General features: G+C 42.6%; 1 protein-coding gene across 1 annotated transcript in view; it reads right to left on the reverse strand.

Annotated features, from left to right (window-relative positions):
- The window catches only part of TMEM154 (transmembrane protein 154), a 62482-nt gene extending 49805 nt beyond the window's left edge, over positions 1-12677 (reverse strand). The window contains exon 1 of the mRNA XM_021713443.1: positions 12476-12677. Coding sequence (XP_021569118.1) covers positions 12476-12539 — 64 coding nt within the window. The 5' untranslated portion in view covers positions 12540-12677. The remainder of the gene's footprint in view (positions 1-12475) is intronic.
- Positions 12678-13373: the final 696 nt, after the last annotated feature.

The raw sequence follows: 13373 nt of genomic DNA on the forward strand, positions 1-13373 counted from the left end.
TGTGTGTGTGTGTGTGTGTGTGTGTGTGTGTGTGTGTGTTTGTGTGTGTGTTTGAAAGCAGGATTTATTGAGAGAACAGAGAAGCTCCCACAGTGGGAGGGGACCTGAAAGGGTTGCCCCGGGACTATGTTTTTATACACTGGAATCCTATGCTAGCTTATAGTATCTGGCAGCCTAAAGAAATGTGGAACTTTATGGGACAGAATACAAATACATTGTAGAACCTCAGAAGATTTATTTGTACCATCAGTGGGATAATAAACATGAAAGCACTTTGAAATGAAAAAAAAAAGTATTAAATGAAATGATCATTATCATTACCAAACTGAATGCTTTTCTATTTTTATTATATTTCTATCTCTTTTGAATAGCCAATTTCAAAATTACAATTTAAAAGAGTAACTTGAGGGTTGGACACACAGTGACTCTTATGGTTTTTTCATTTCAAACTTTTTATTTTGATGTCTTTTTAAGCAAAAGCGTGCTCATATTAATGAGATTTTCCCAGGGACACCTATAATCCCAGCACTTTAGGAGGCCAAAGTGGGAGGATTGCTTGAGGCTAGGAGTTGGAGACCAGCCTGGTCAACACAGTGAGATCCTTGTCTCTACAAAAATAAAAACAAAAAATTTAGCTGGGCATGGTGACACGTACCTCTAGTCCTAACTACTCAGAAGGCAGAGGCTAGAGAATCTCTTAGAACTCAGGAGTTTGAGGCTGCAGTAAGCCATGGATATACCACTGCACTCCAGCCTGGGCCACAGAGTGAGGCCTTGTCTCAAAATAAATAAGTAAATTAATTAATTAATAAAATAAAAGAGTACTTGAAAGCAAATGTTTCCAGCCAAACCCCTTCCTCAAGAAGTTTGCCCTCTACCTGGTCTGCTATTTGAGCCCCCCCGAGGCAGGGTGGGGAGGCATAGCTACCCCATTCCATAAAAGACGATCTTTTTCATGGAGCACATGGGCATCACACTCTTACCCAACTCAGCGCAAACTCAGTGTTGCTAGAGCGAGCAACTGTGAGACAGAGACAAACACATGATAAATGGTTCGTGATAAATTAGAGAACAGGAAAGCAGGGAAAGCTGTTGATTGCTACCTCAGTGGCTCGTGTCCCCAGTGGGGAGAGGATGTCTATCAGCGTGTGACCAAGCGTTCCCACTGCCGGCCTATACTGGTCTGAGATGGAAGTGAACTCGTACATTAAAAGATTTGGAATCGCTAGCTAACGTTTTAGAATAAAAATTATAAAATTGTGTTGACTAAAAATTATGTTTATTCAAATAGTACTACAATTTGATTTCATTATTTAAATGATTATAATCTTGTCATGCCTCCAAAACATCTTGGGGTATAAGAGCAATGTCATATTATTCATTCATTCAGTCACTACACTTTGGCTGTGTGCCTATTGGTGTGCCAGACACTATTCTAAGTCTTGGGATATGAGGGTGGTTGAGACCAGGCTCCTGCATGATGGGAAAGCAACTATTAAGTAGGGACAATGGCAGGCAAATCAATAGGAGGAGAAAGAGTGCGTGATGTTTTCTTACAAGAGCTTCAAGAAGGAACCAAGTTGCGGAGGTCTTTGAAGTGGTGTGTGAGGGGAGCAAAATGGTGGGTCGAACTTTCCCGGGTAGGCAAAACCCTTGGCATGTCCCTAAGGCTGGCTGGCTTCCAATCCCATCTTACCTTTCAGAAGAATCAGTCCTCCCCATTCATCCTAGAGAATCTCACAGGCCTCAAGCCCTCTGAAGTTCAGCATTGTGACTCCACCTATTTTTTTTTGAGTTGGAGGCTCACTCTGTCATCCAGACTGGAATGCAGTGGCATACTCATGGCCATCGCAGCCTCGACCTGCTGGGCTCTGGCGATCCTTCCATGTCAGCCTTCCAAGTAACTGGAACTACAAGCGCGCTACCACGCCTGGCTAGTTTTTGATTTATCGTAGAGACAAGGTCTCGCCAAGTTGCCCGGGCGGGTCTCGAACCCGCGGGCTCAGGCAATCCACTCACCTCAGCCTCCCAAGGCATGGGATTACAGGCTGAGCCACCGAGCCCGGCTTGACTCCATCTACTGATGTTGTGTTAGTCTCATTGTCTTTGTCAACACTTTTTCAGCATTTATTAATACAATCTTATGATTATTTTTTCTCATTTAGTTTTGAATGTGATGAGCTACATTAATAGCTTTGAGACCAGCTTCAAACCTATTGGCAACTTGGGAAGTCCTCATCTCTACATTAAATTAAAAAAAAAAAAAAATCCAGGCGTGGTGGCACATGCCCATAGTTCCAGTTACTTGCAAGGCTGAGGCGGAAGGATTACCTGAGCCCAGGAGGTCTCAAAACTTGATTCACTCTTGCATTCCTGGTTTTGTTCTACTTAATTATCAGTATTTTTTTTTTTCAGTGATGGTTGAGTTATTATTTGAAAGGTTGATCTAGGACTCAGCCTAAATATTATTCTAACATAACTAGCTACATAACCAATAAGTCTATGATCAATAGCCAATATGTCTATGATCTTAGTGATAAACCAAGGTAGAGATGGTCTTTGTCTGAGAAAAGAATATCATAATAGTAAGTAAAGTTACTAGATAAAATATAGGATGCCTACTTAAATTTTTGAGTAACAGATACCCATGAATAATTTTTTAGAATAAGTATATCCCATGCAATATTTGTACTAAATACTTACGTTAAATTACATAGGACATACTTATACTAAAAAAAAAATGTTGCTTATCTGAAATGTCCTGAATTTTACTTGCTAAATCTGACAAGCTTAATCATAAATAAGTAGACAAGCATAATTTTTAGAAAAGAATAAATTAATTTTTAAATTAGTGTTGTTAGGAAATAAAAACATCTCAGAAAACTGTGGAAACCACTGGAATTCTGTTTATGAAAATGACAATGGGTGGGATGGGAAGCAGGAAATAATAAATATATGATTTTAAATCACATAAAACATTGAAACCATTTTAAAAACCAGCTCAGTTGATTGATTGGTTTTGTTTGAAGGAAGAGAAACCAGAGCAACAACAATCAGAACATTGTTCTGTTGGATAACGCCCCTCAAGCCACCTTCTGTAATCACTCAGAAGTGTTTCTGTGTCAGCCTCACTAATCCAGGCAGATTTTCCCACTAGTGTCATGTTATACAAAATTTATTTCTTTTTAAAGTTTTCAAATCAGCTCTTACTGACTTGAAGTTCAGTGCTCATGGAGCTTGTATTTTCTTTCTTTTCTTTTCCTTTCTTTTGAGTTGGGGTCTCACTCTGTCGCCCCAACTAAAGTGCAGTGGCACGCTCACGGCCACCACAGCCTCGACCTGCTGGGTTCAGGTAATACTTTCGCCTCAGCCTCCTGAGTATTTGGGTCTACAGGCGCTCACCACCATGTCCAGCCAATTTTTTATATTTTTTGTAAAAATGAGGTCTCACCACATTGCTCAGACTGGTTTCAATCCCCTGGGCTCAGACAATCTTCTCGCCTCGGCCTCCCAAAGTGCTGGGATTACAGGCGTGAGCCACTGTGCCCCGCTGTTTTCTTTTTAAAAGCCTCCCCCAAATACTTGTAACTATGTGTCCTTTCTGCACATTGTCATATCACTTAATACAAATTTTTTCTGAGTCTGAACTTCCATTCATATCTTGAGAGGAACATGGATAAGAACATTTTTCTCTGTATCTATATAGCATCTTCTATAGGTTGGGGGAGCAATATTCACTTTGACTTGAGGGGACAGAACTCAACTATTCATCCAATAAAAGATTCTGGGTAGCTAGCTAGCATTTTTGCAATAAAATTATAAAACAGGGTTAACTAAAAATCATATTTATTCACGTACTACTATAATTTGATTTCATTATTTAAATGATTGTAACCTTGTCGAGTATACGAGTAAATCTTAGGATACAAGATAAATGTAATGTTATTCATTCAGTTAGTCACTGATGTGCCAGGCACCATCCTAAGCCCAGAGATATAAAGGGAAGTGACTGTCTGGTAGGGACAATGGCATGCAAATCAATAATTAGAACAAATTTAAACGAAAGTCACAATATGTGTGTGTACAGAGTCCTATGACAATGTGAATGAGGAAAACATTTGTTGCATCTGGGGCTGGAGATTCGGGATATTGACACAGGGAAGTGGACCATTGAATTGAATCTCAGGAGTTCCTCAGGCGAAGACGGCAGAGAAAGGCAGAACGGTTGAGGGCACAGCATTCAGAAAGTTTCAGTGGCCTGACAGAGCTTGGTACATTCAAATAGTTGCATCATAGGATGCATGATGGGAGGTGACAAGGGTTTTTTGGGGTTTTTTGATTTATTGTAGAGACAAAGTCTCGCCAAGTTGTCCAAGTTAGTCTTGAATCCGTGGGGTCAGGCAATCCTCCTGCCTCCGCCTCCCAAAGTGCTGGGATTATAGGAATGAGTCACAGCGCCCAACTGGTGGCAAAGGTTAAGTGGGAAAGGCACTCAGGGCTAGCTTACAGGGGCCTCGTAATGATGCCGGGGTGGGGGTGGGGGTTGGCATGTATCCCAAGGAAGTGAAGAACCACTGAAGGGATAAGAACAGGAAGAAGACGATTACATTTTTATTCCAGAACCATTACTCTGGAAATGATGTGAAAATGCATTGGAAGCCGGGCGTGGTGACTAAAGACTGTAATCCCAGCACTTTGGGAAGTAGAGGAGAAAAGATTGCCTGAGACCAGGAGTTCAAGACCAGCCTGAGTAACCTGGCAAGTCCTCATCTCTACATTAAAAAAAAAAGTTATTCGGGCATGGTGGCACATGCCTGTAGTTCCAGTTACTTGGAAGGCTAAAGTGGAAGGATCACCTGAATCCAGCAGGTTGAAGCTGTGGTGGCCATGAGTGAATTACTAAATTCCAGCCTGGGAAACAGAGTGAGACTTCAATTCAAAAAAAAAAAAAGAAAGAAGAAAAGATAATGGGTTTCAGATGAGCCTAGAGCAGGGAGACTAGTCAAGAAAGTAAGGAAATAGCCTATGTGAGAGCTAACCAGGGTCTGAACACTAGCGGGGAGTAAAGAATGAGTTTTGTTTTGGACATGCTGAGTTTAAACCCCTGGGACTTGTCCAAGAAGGCCTGATGCTGAAAATTCAGGTCTAGAGGTAGGCAGGTCGATCTGGTTAGAGGTGGTCTTTTGGGAATCATCAGCCTAGGAGTGAGATGTGGGTGGGATGAGACAGGAATGGTATAAGGAGCAAGAAAAGAAAAGATGAGCATTAATATGAAATGAGCAGGTGGAAGAGAGTCATAACCAAACACTGGAAATAGCCGACCAGCCATAGTAAGAGACCCAGAAGAAAATGGCACTGTAAGACCCGAGGAAGAGCAGAGCTTCAACCACCAATTGATTATGGTAGACAGTACAGACAAAAACATAAAACAAGGACAGAAATGGGTCCTTTGAGCTTAACTCTTAGGAGGCGCTGGTGACAGAGATGGAGCAATTTGACTTCTGTGTCCGACCCAGTAGCCAGATTGCAGTGAGGAGAGAGGAATGAAGAGTGAGAACCTGAAGATGTGCTGATTATCTTCAAAGAGATTGGGAGACATAGGAAAAAAAATAGGAGGAGCTAGAACTCACAGGCTCTGTCACCATTTTTCATGATGAATGCATACCTATTGAAAAGAATAGAGAACCGTGTGATAAATAGCAAGGGACCTAGCTCCTAATTATCTTAAATTTTTCCATATTGATTAAAGCAGGAATTGGCAAACTTTTAAAGGGACAGAGAGTAAACATTTTCAATTCTGTGGTTCAAGGAGTAACATAGAAGCTATTATAAAAACACTTATATAAACATAACCATTTACAAATATGAAAACATTCTTAGCTCAAGGACTGGCAAAAATAGGAAGCTGGCTGGGTTTGGCCCGTAAATCTTAGTTTGCTGAGTCCTAGACTATTATGTTTTCCTGAAAGAAACAGTATTGGGGTGTAATTGATGCTCTCATTATACCCTTCTATCCTGATCTCATCTCTCTTCTTCACTCCCCAAAAGCAATATTCTTCTAAAGTTAGTGTATATCATTCCCACACCTTTCAAATATGTTTATGTTCCCAAGCAGTCTCACATAGCTTTGGATTTTTGAAATTCCTAAATAAATATGATTATTCTGTGCACTATAATCTTTAACTGTTTTTTGTTATTGTCATCAAGACTTCTGAGACTGATTCACCTTGATACATTTGGCTCTGATTCATTAATTTTTGCCTGCTCTGTAATATCTTGTTCTATGACCATACCTAGTTTCTTTTATTTCTTCTTCTATGTTAATAGACATTTTATTCTTTTTTTTTTTCATTTCTACATACAATGCTCTAATCAGCATTCTCGGCCATATCTGTTTGCTGCATATTTGTGAGTGATGTAGGAGTCAATTGTTGGGATTGTAAGTATGAATATCTTCAATTGACTAAATATTTCTAAATTATTTGGAATGGTTGTATAGGAAAATGTCCTTTCTGGTAATCTGATATACTTGGAAACCTAAAACTTATCTCAATATGCAACACCTACGAATATTGGATAAAATCTTAAAAGCAAGTTCTAAATGTATACAGAAATCTCAAAAAAGCAAGGAAATTCCTGGGACCCAGGATATATAAAAATAAAAAGATTCCAGAGAAAATGGAAATCCAGGACCACTTCTACCAATGGAGATTTCCCAGGAAAAAAGTTTGGGCCCGGGAGGTTAGAGGCACCATGATGTTTTTAGGAACATATGTCTATCCATTGTGTAAAGTTAATGCTAAAACACCAGGCAATGGTAAAAGAAAAAAAAAGTTGCTGCAGTGACCTGGACAAAGTTCAAAGTCAGGTGAGCTACCCCGGGTTGATTCAATCATCAGCCTGACACCTGTGGAAGCCCTGCCCTCCCTTTGATTTTCAGCTTGAATTGGTCTACCCCTGTCTTCTTTCTTACCAGCCACCAGTTCTGTCTCCTTGGCTACCTACTTTTGCTCACTGTCTGGTCTCCACTGCTGGTTCTGGGTGGTCGGCTCACACCTTGACTGAGGATTTGGTACCTCCACCTGCAACTCTTGGAGGCTGACCTCTGCCTATCCCTTCTCATCCCAAGGCTGAGGTTTAAGCCTGAGGTCCAATCATGGACTCCCTTGAGCCAACCCCACCCTGTCTCCTTCTCTTCCAAGTCCTAGTTTGCAGCGACAGGATGAGGGTTGTATCAGAAAAGAATTAGAGATTCAGCAGTTTACAGTAGCTTTGGATGGAATCAGGGTTATATGAAATAGGGCAAGCCATCCTCCGGGTGTCAGGTTCTACCCTCAGTGCCCCAAAGACTTCCATCACAAATGTGAGTCAACAGCTACAACAGGAAGCAAGATTAGAACTACACAAATTTTAGATGAAAGTAATCAAATAGATAATATGTTGAAAAGGAAGACCTAAAAGGAATAAACAATGCAAGGGGGAAAAAAAAACACTCCAAGGCATTATGTCTATCAAAAAAGAATATATTTTCTAGAAATGTGAACTATGATAACTGAAATTAAAAACCCAATGGATGGATTCATCAACAGGCTAGCTAAGGTGGTTGCACAAATCTACCCTCCCACCAGTGGTGCAGAGTTCCCGGTTCAACACATCTTTGCCAACATTTGAGGGTGGTACAAACGCCACACAGGTAGGTAGATTGCAGGTTGTGTTGTTTCTTTACAGAATTGAGCCCACCCCAGCTAAGATCTTCCCTCCTCTGGTTTCCTGGGATTCTGAATTCTAGATACACAAGTACTAAACCTCATCTCTGCCTGTTTTTTATTTTTTATTTTGGTCCCTGGGGGTGTTGGGTCTTGGATTCAGTTCTTTGCTGGGCTCTTCTGGAATGACTCTGCCCTACATAAGGCTATTCCTTCTCCCTCTCATTCCCATACCCTGAAGCCTCCTACCTGGTGGCTTCATCATTCCACTTTTCCTGCTTCTGGTCTTAACTATACTAATCCCCAGATGCTCATGTGCTCACTCTGCCCTCTTTCGCTCCTCCCTTCCCTGAAGTTTAACCCAACTCTCATTATTCTTTTTCTTGTCAGTCAATCTCTGACCCAGTGCGAACACATGCAGATTTGTTATTAACATGCAGTAACCTTCAAGTTCAGCCAAGAATTATGAAATGACTGACAGCTGAAAAGGCACCAGAGCCATTATTTTTTAAACCCAAAACTAGACACATAGCCTGGCAGAACCTGAAAACCCAGAGCTAATACCATGCACAGTGACAGCACAGAGTCCTAGGCAGAATCTTACTTATTTTTTGTTTTTGAGTTGGGATCTCACTCTCACTCTGTTGCCCAGGCTGGAGTGCAATGGCACCATCATGGCTCACCACAGCCTCGATCTCCCAGACTCAGGTAAAATCCTTCTACCTTAGCCTCCCAGGTAGCTGGGACTACCACATCTGGCTTTTTTTTTTTTTTTGGTAGAGATGAGGTCTTACTATGCTGCCTAGGTTGGTCTCGAACTCCCGGGCTCAAGTAGTCCTCCCTCCTCGGCCTCCCAAAGTGTTAAGGATACAGGCATGAGTCACTACACCTGGCCCAGAAATTTACATACACTACTTAGCTGTGTGGCCTTGGGCAAGTCACTTAACCTCTCTCTGCCTCAGTTTTCTCAACTGTAAAACAGGGATAATAGCACCCACCTTTTAAGGTTGTTTTGAGAATGAAGTGAGTTGACATATGTTGTATTTAGAGCAGTGCCTGACATATAATGAGCACTGCTCATGTTAGCCATCATTATTTTTTAAAACCCGTTATTTATTCTTATATCATTATTATGAATACTTAAAATTGGGGCTGCGCAGAAAGCAGCGGATGGCTGTCATATTCATTGAAACGAGATATGAGATGTGATTCAAGTGCTGCTTGAATTTTGCAACTAATGTTCTCTTCCATTCTTTGTCTCCTTCTCAAGAATCATGTAATAATTACACAGTTCTTCCTATTCTTCTGAAAAACCCAGAAAGCCTTCCAGTTCTCTCTGTTAAATCCTGTGTTTGACTCTGACCACAAAACAGTGGCAGAGTCCTTGTTTCTGTCTCCTGCCCTTCAGCGCTCCCTTCCACAAACCATTCTGCCTGCAGCAGCCAATAGACCCTGAGCTCTTGCTGTCTGGGAGGCTGCTCGTGGTGTTCTGGTAGTGTCAAGTCAACACTGACAGGGCAGAGGGAAGACAGCAGAGATGGGAATGCCCCCCTTCACTTCAGGCAGTGTCACTTTGAGCTTGAACTTTCTCAGGATCCGATATCTGCCAAGATACCCAGGCCCAAGATGGCCTTTAACTATGCTCTTCCATTTATTAACAATCAAAGCCCAGAACAGCCACCTTCTTATTTCTCTCCTGGTGACTTCCAAGTGAACTGTTCCACATGGGATAGTATTCAATTCTGTGTCAGGCTACCTATCTATATAATGAGAAGAGCCGGGCTCGGTGGCTCAGCCCGTAATCCCGCACCTTTGGGAGGTTGAGGTGAGTGGATTATCTGAGCCCGCGGGTTCGAGACCCGCCTGGGCAGCAAGACCTCATCTTGACAATAAATCAAAAAAATCAGCCGGGTGTGGTAGCGCATGCCTGTAATTCCGGCTACTTGGAAGGCTGAGGCGGAAGGATCGCCGGAGCCCAGCAGGTCGAGGCTGTGGTGGCCGGGAGCGGCCACTGCACTCCAGTCTGGGCGACAGAGTGAGACTCCAACTCAAAAAAAAAAACAAAACAAAAATAAGAAGAAGAGACGCCAACTTCGATGGAATGGTGCTAGTCTCCTGCAACTGTAGTTATTATTTGATGCTGCCTGTTTGTCGTGAATAAAGGCTTAATTTGGGATATATCTCAGAATATGTTTGCAGGTGATACCGTCAGGTTGTTTAGTAGCTTGACCTCTTCTAACAATCATCTCAGATATTTTTTGAAGAATTCAAGGAAATACAAGTATGACACCTACAAACACCTATAAACAAACACATATCCATTATTAACTAAAAAGATAGACATTAATTAATTTAAAAATTAAATATTTAATTTAAAATAGCATTTCCCTTGACTAATCTCAAATTAATATTGTATTTATTTATTTATTTATTTAATAGAGATGGGGTCTCACTTTATTGCCCAGGCTGGTCTCGAACTCCTAGGCTCAAGTAATCCTCCCACCTCGGCCTCCCAAAGTACTGGAATTATAGGTGTGAACCACCACCACACCTGGCCAATATGATTTTTCAAGCAGTTTTTGGCAAATGGACATTTTTGTATTTTCAGACACTGGGAATCGAGGCAAGACCCAATAAATGTGTCTGATTATTTAGACAATCCCCGTACTCTACTGAAGCATGACTTTTTATCTTCAACTTCTGACACTCTAGCACCTCCTGTTTTCAGGAACTCGTCGGTTTTTAGTGGTCTGTCTCATCTCCATTCTAGGGTGATGTTAGTATTTATCAGCAATTACTGTCCTCCTAATTTATGCTGAGCCCTTACAGGGCTTTGGGAAGTCAAAGATGAACTGAAGAGGATTTTCCTTGGAGTTGCCCACTCTAAGTGGGAGATACCATCAGACACACAACTATGGTTTAAAGCGCTCAGCAGCATTAACAAAAGTTTAGGTCTAGGGGAACCCTGCGGCAGGTGTAAGCAGAGCCCCAGGGAAGGGGGACTGAAAGGGAACACCAAGGAGGAGAGCTCATCTAGTGTGGGCCTTTTAAGGAATTCGGTAACTAGGAATGAGAACTTGGCATTCATCACAGCCAAGGGCTACAGAGTGGGAGGGCACCCTGAAGGAGATGGCACCCGAAAGGAGGTTGAAGTGAGAATCCAGAGAGCTGGAATGGGGAGCAACAGAAGGTCTCTAAGGGGTAGATGTCCACGATCAGATCCAGCGTCAGAAAAAACTTTCACCAAGTCTCTTCAGAGTCTCCTTTTGTCTCCTGAATCACAGACACCAGGAGTCAATCATGTGGGGGAAGCTCAAGAAAATGCTCAGGCCAGGTGAAACATGACTCTCAAGGGAGCGTTTAAAGCCCCAGTGGTAATGTTGAGAGCTAGTAGAAGAGGTGGAGGTGGGACAGATGTCTAGTTTTGCTTCCCTGTGTGTTGAGAGCTATCTACTGAGGAAGGTGCCAGGTCTTGGCAGAGTTATTGGTTCCACACCTCTCCACCCCTGGAAAAAGGACACTGGAATAGAAGTCAGAAGAGTTAACTAGAGTCCTAGACATCTCACCTTCCTGGCCCTCAGCTTCCTCACTTGGACCCAAGTATGGCTTGATCCACATGATCTCCAAGTTCCCTTCCAGCTCCGAAGTTGGTGCAGACAATAACACATCAATTCCAGACTCACATTGAACACTGAGCTCCATTTCAACCAAACATCTTTTCAAATGGAATGGCTTGCCTGTCACTTTCTGTTTTCTACCTCAGACACATGGGGAGACCAGGGGAGAGCAGGGGAAGAGAAATTGATGGGGTGGGGGCTGCTGGCTACTGATCTCCAGGAAGCTGCCACATCTGTTAGGTCATGCCTGATGTCCTCCATCCTATTTAAAGAACTATGGCTTGAGAACTTTCCTTCTGCTTGAAATACTGCCCAGCACTAGAAGCAAGCATTATTCATTGGAAACCACAAGCAGCGAGTTTATTTACCCAAGCACAAGTCAACAAAACAGGCAATTGAGGGTGATTGCATGTGTTGTAGCAACTGTCAAAGGTATAAATCAATTGGTGCTGTTAGCTGCAATTGAGATAACAATTGAGATAATAATAATGAGATTTAATGTTTTGGTTTTTCCAATACCTTTGATTGTCTACAATCATATTCTTTTTTCAAATAAACCTTCATTATTAACAATCTATGCACACACACAAAATCCCTAAAAGTAACAAGTTCAAAGAAAAGCAGATGAAAGACTGTACTTGACATGTTAACGTGAATGCCTGGTAACTTGTCAGATAATTTCCTGTTTACATTTTTTTAACTTTTTTTTTTTTAGTATGCTTTCTAGTAGTAAATTTCCATATTCCGGTTTTCTCAGATGCTTTTGGAACTGGCAGAATTCTCAGCCCACACTATTAAAAGCAAATTCATTATCTCTCTGTTTCAGCCGATGGAAACTTTCTTTTATAAGAACTGCCCAAGTGTTGATGGCTTTCTTAATATGCCCATGAAAGTCGGTAAATTACAGGGACGCACACATCTTAAAAGACAGAGCTGACAAGAGGGCTAAATCAAATGAGAGAGCTGGAGCAGATTAGACAGCTGTTGTGAAAGAAAAACCCACCCTCCACTACCCCTGGCCCTCCCATTTCTTTCACAGAAAGGATTAGATTTTTCGGGGTGTTGCCCTCCCCAGCCGAGTTCTGCAGCCTCAGGCACCCTGCAGCCTTCTTTATCCTCCTTCCTGGCTGTGGGGAGCTGGAGGTGGCTTACCCCTGCTGTCGGGAGCGAGCGAGGGCACCAGAGTGAAGTCCAGGGTGGTGCGGGGACCCGGCATATCAGCTCGCCTGGGCGCACTCAGGATGCTGCACCGGACTGCAGCCTCCCTGAAACGTGAACATTTCCTGTTTCCTGCTTGTTTGGGTCGGTGCTAACTTGAAGGAGAGGTGTTTGCCTCTTTTTTAGGAAGTGATGTAATTCTGCAGAAGCCTGTCAGACCAGCAAGGATTGCAAAAGAGAAGTTGCTCTTTAAGCTCTGATTCAGTTAGCACGCCTCCCAGGACCTTTGGAGTCCCGGCCTCTATCTTTTGAAATCACACTCCCTCTCCCCACCCCATATGGCAACAGTGTCCCAGATGTCATTCAGATCTGGGGGTCCTGGACCACACACATCCCCCAGGTGAGGCTCTGGGGCTTCCTGGAGCCTAGGGTAGTGCTGTCTGGCAGAACTTTCCTGCGATGATGGAAATGTCCTGAATCTGCGCTGTCCAATGTTCTAAATCTGCGCTGTCCAACTCAGTAGCCATCAGCCACATTGGCTACTATGCATCTGAAACGAGGCTAGCACAAACAGAAATTTTAATTTCAGTTCATTTGAATAAAATTGTAATAACTCCCCATAGCTGATGGCTGCCGTGTTGGACAGCACAGCCCAGACAGCAGGGTCAGCCACACCATCAGAAAACCGTCAGACCAACTCCTCTTCAGCCATGTGCATCCTCCTCCCTCAGTCCTTGAATGCCCGTCTCCTACCAAGGACCATCTGAGGTAAAGAACAGTGCTACACCCATGCCTGAAGATTGCTCTGCCCCACTTCCCCAGAAATAAATGAACTTTTCAGGTGTCCATTTGAAGGATGAAGATGCTCTGGGCGTGTGGGGTGAGAGAGAGT

This window comes from Carlito syrichta, unplaced genomic scaffold (assembly GCF_000164805.1).
Source record: "Carlito syrichta isolate Samal-C Ts95f unplaced genomic scaffold, Tarsius_syrichta-2.0.1 Scaffold304553, whole genome shotgun sequence".
Taxonomy (NCBI): Eukaryota; Metazoa; Chordata; class Mammalia; order Primates; family Tarsiidae; genus Carlito; species Carlito syrichta.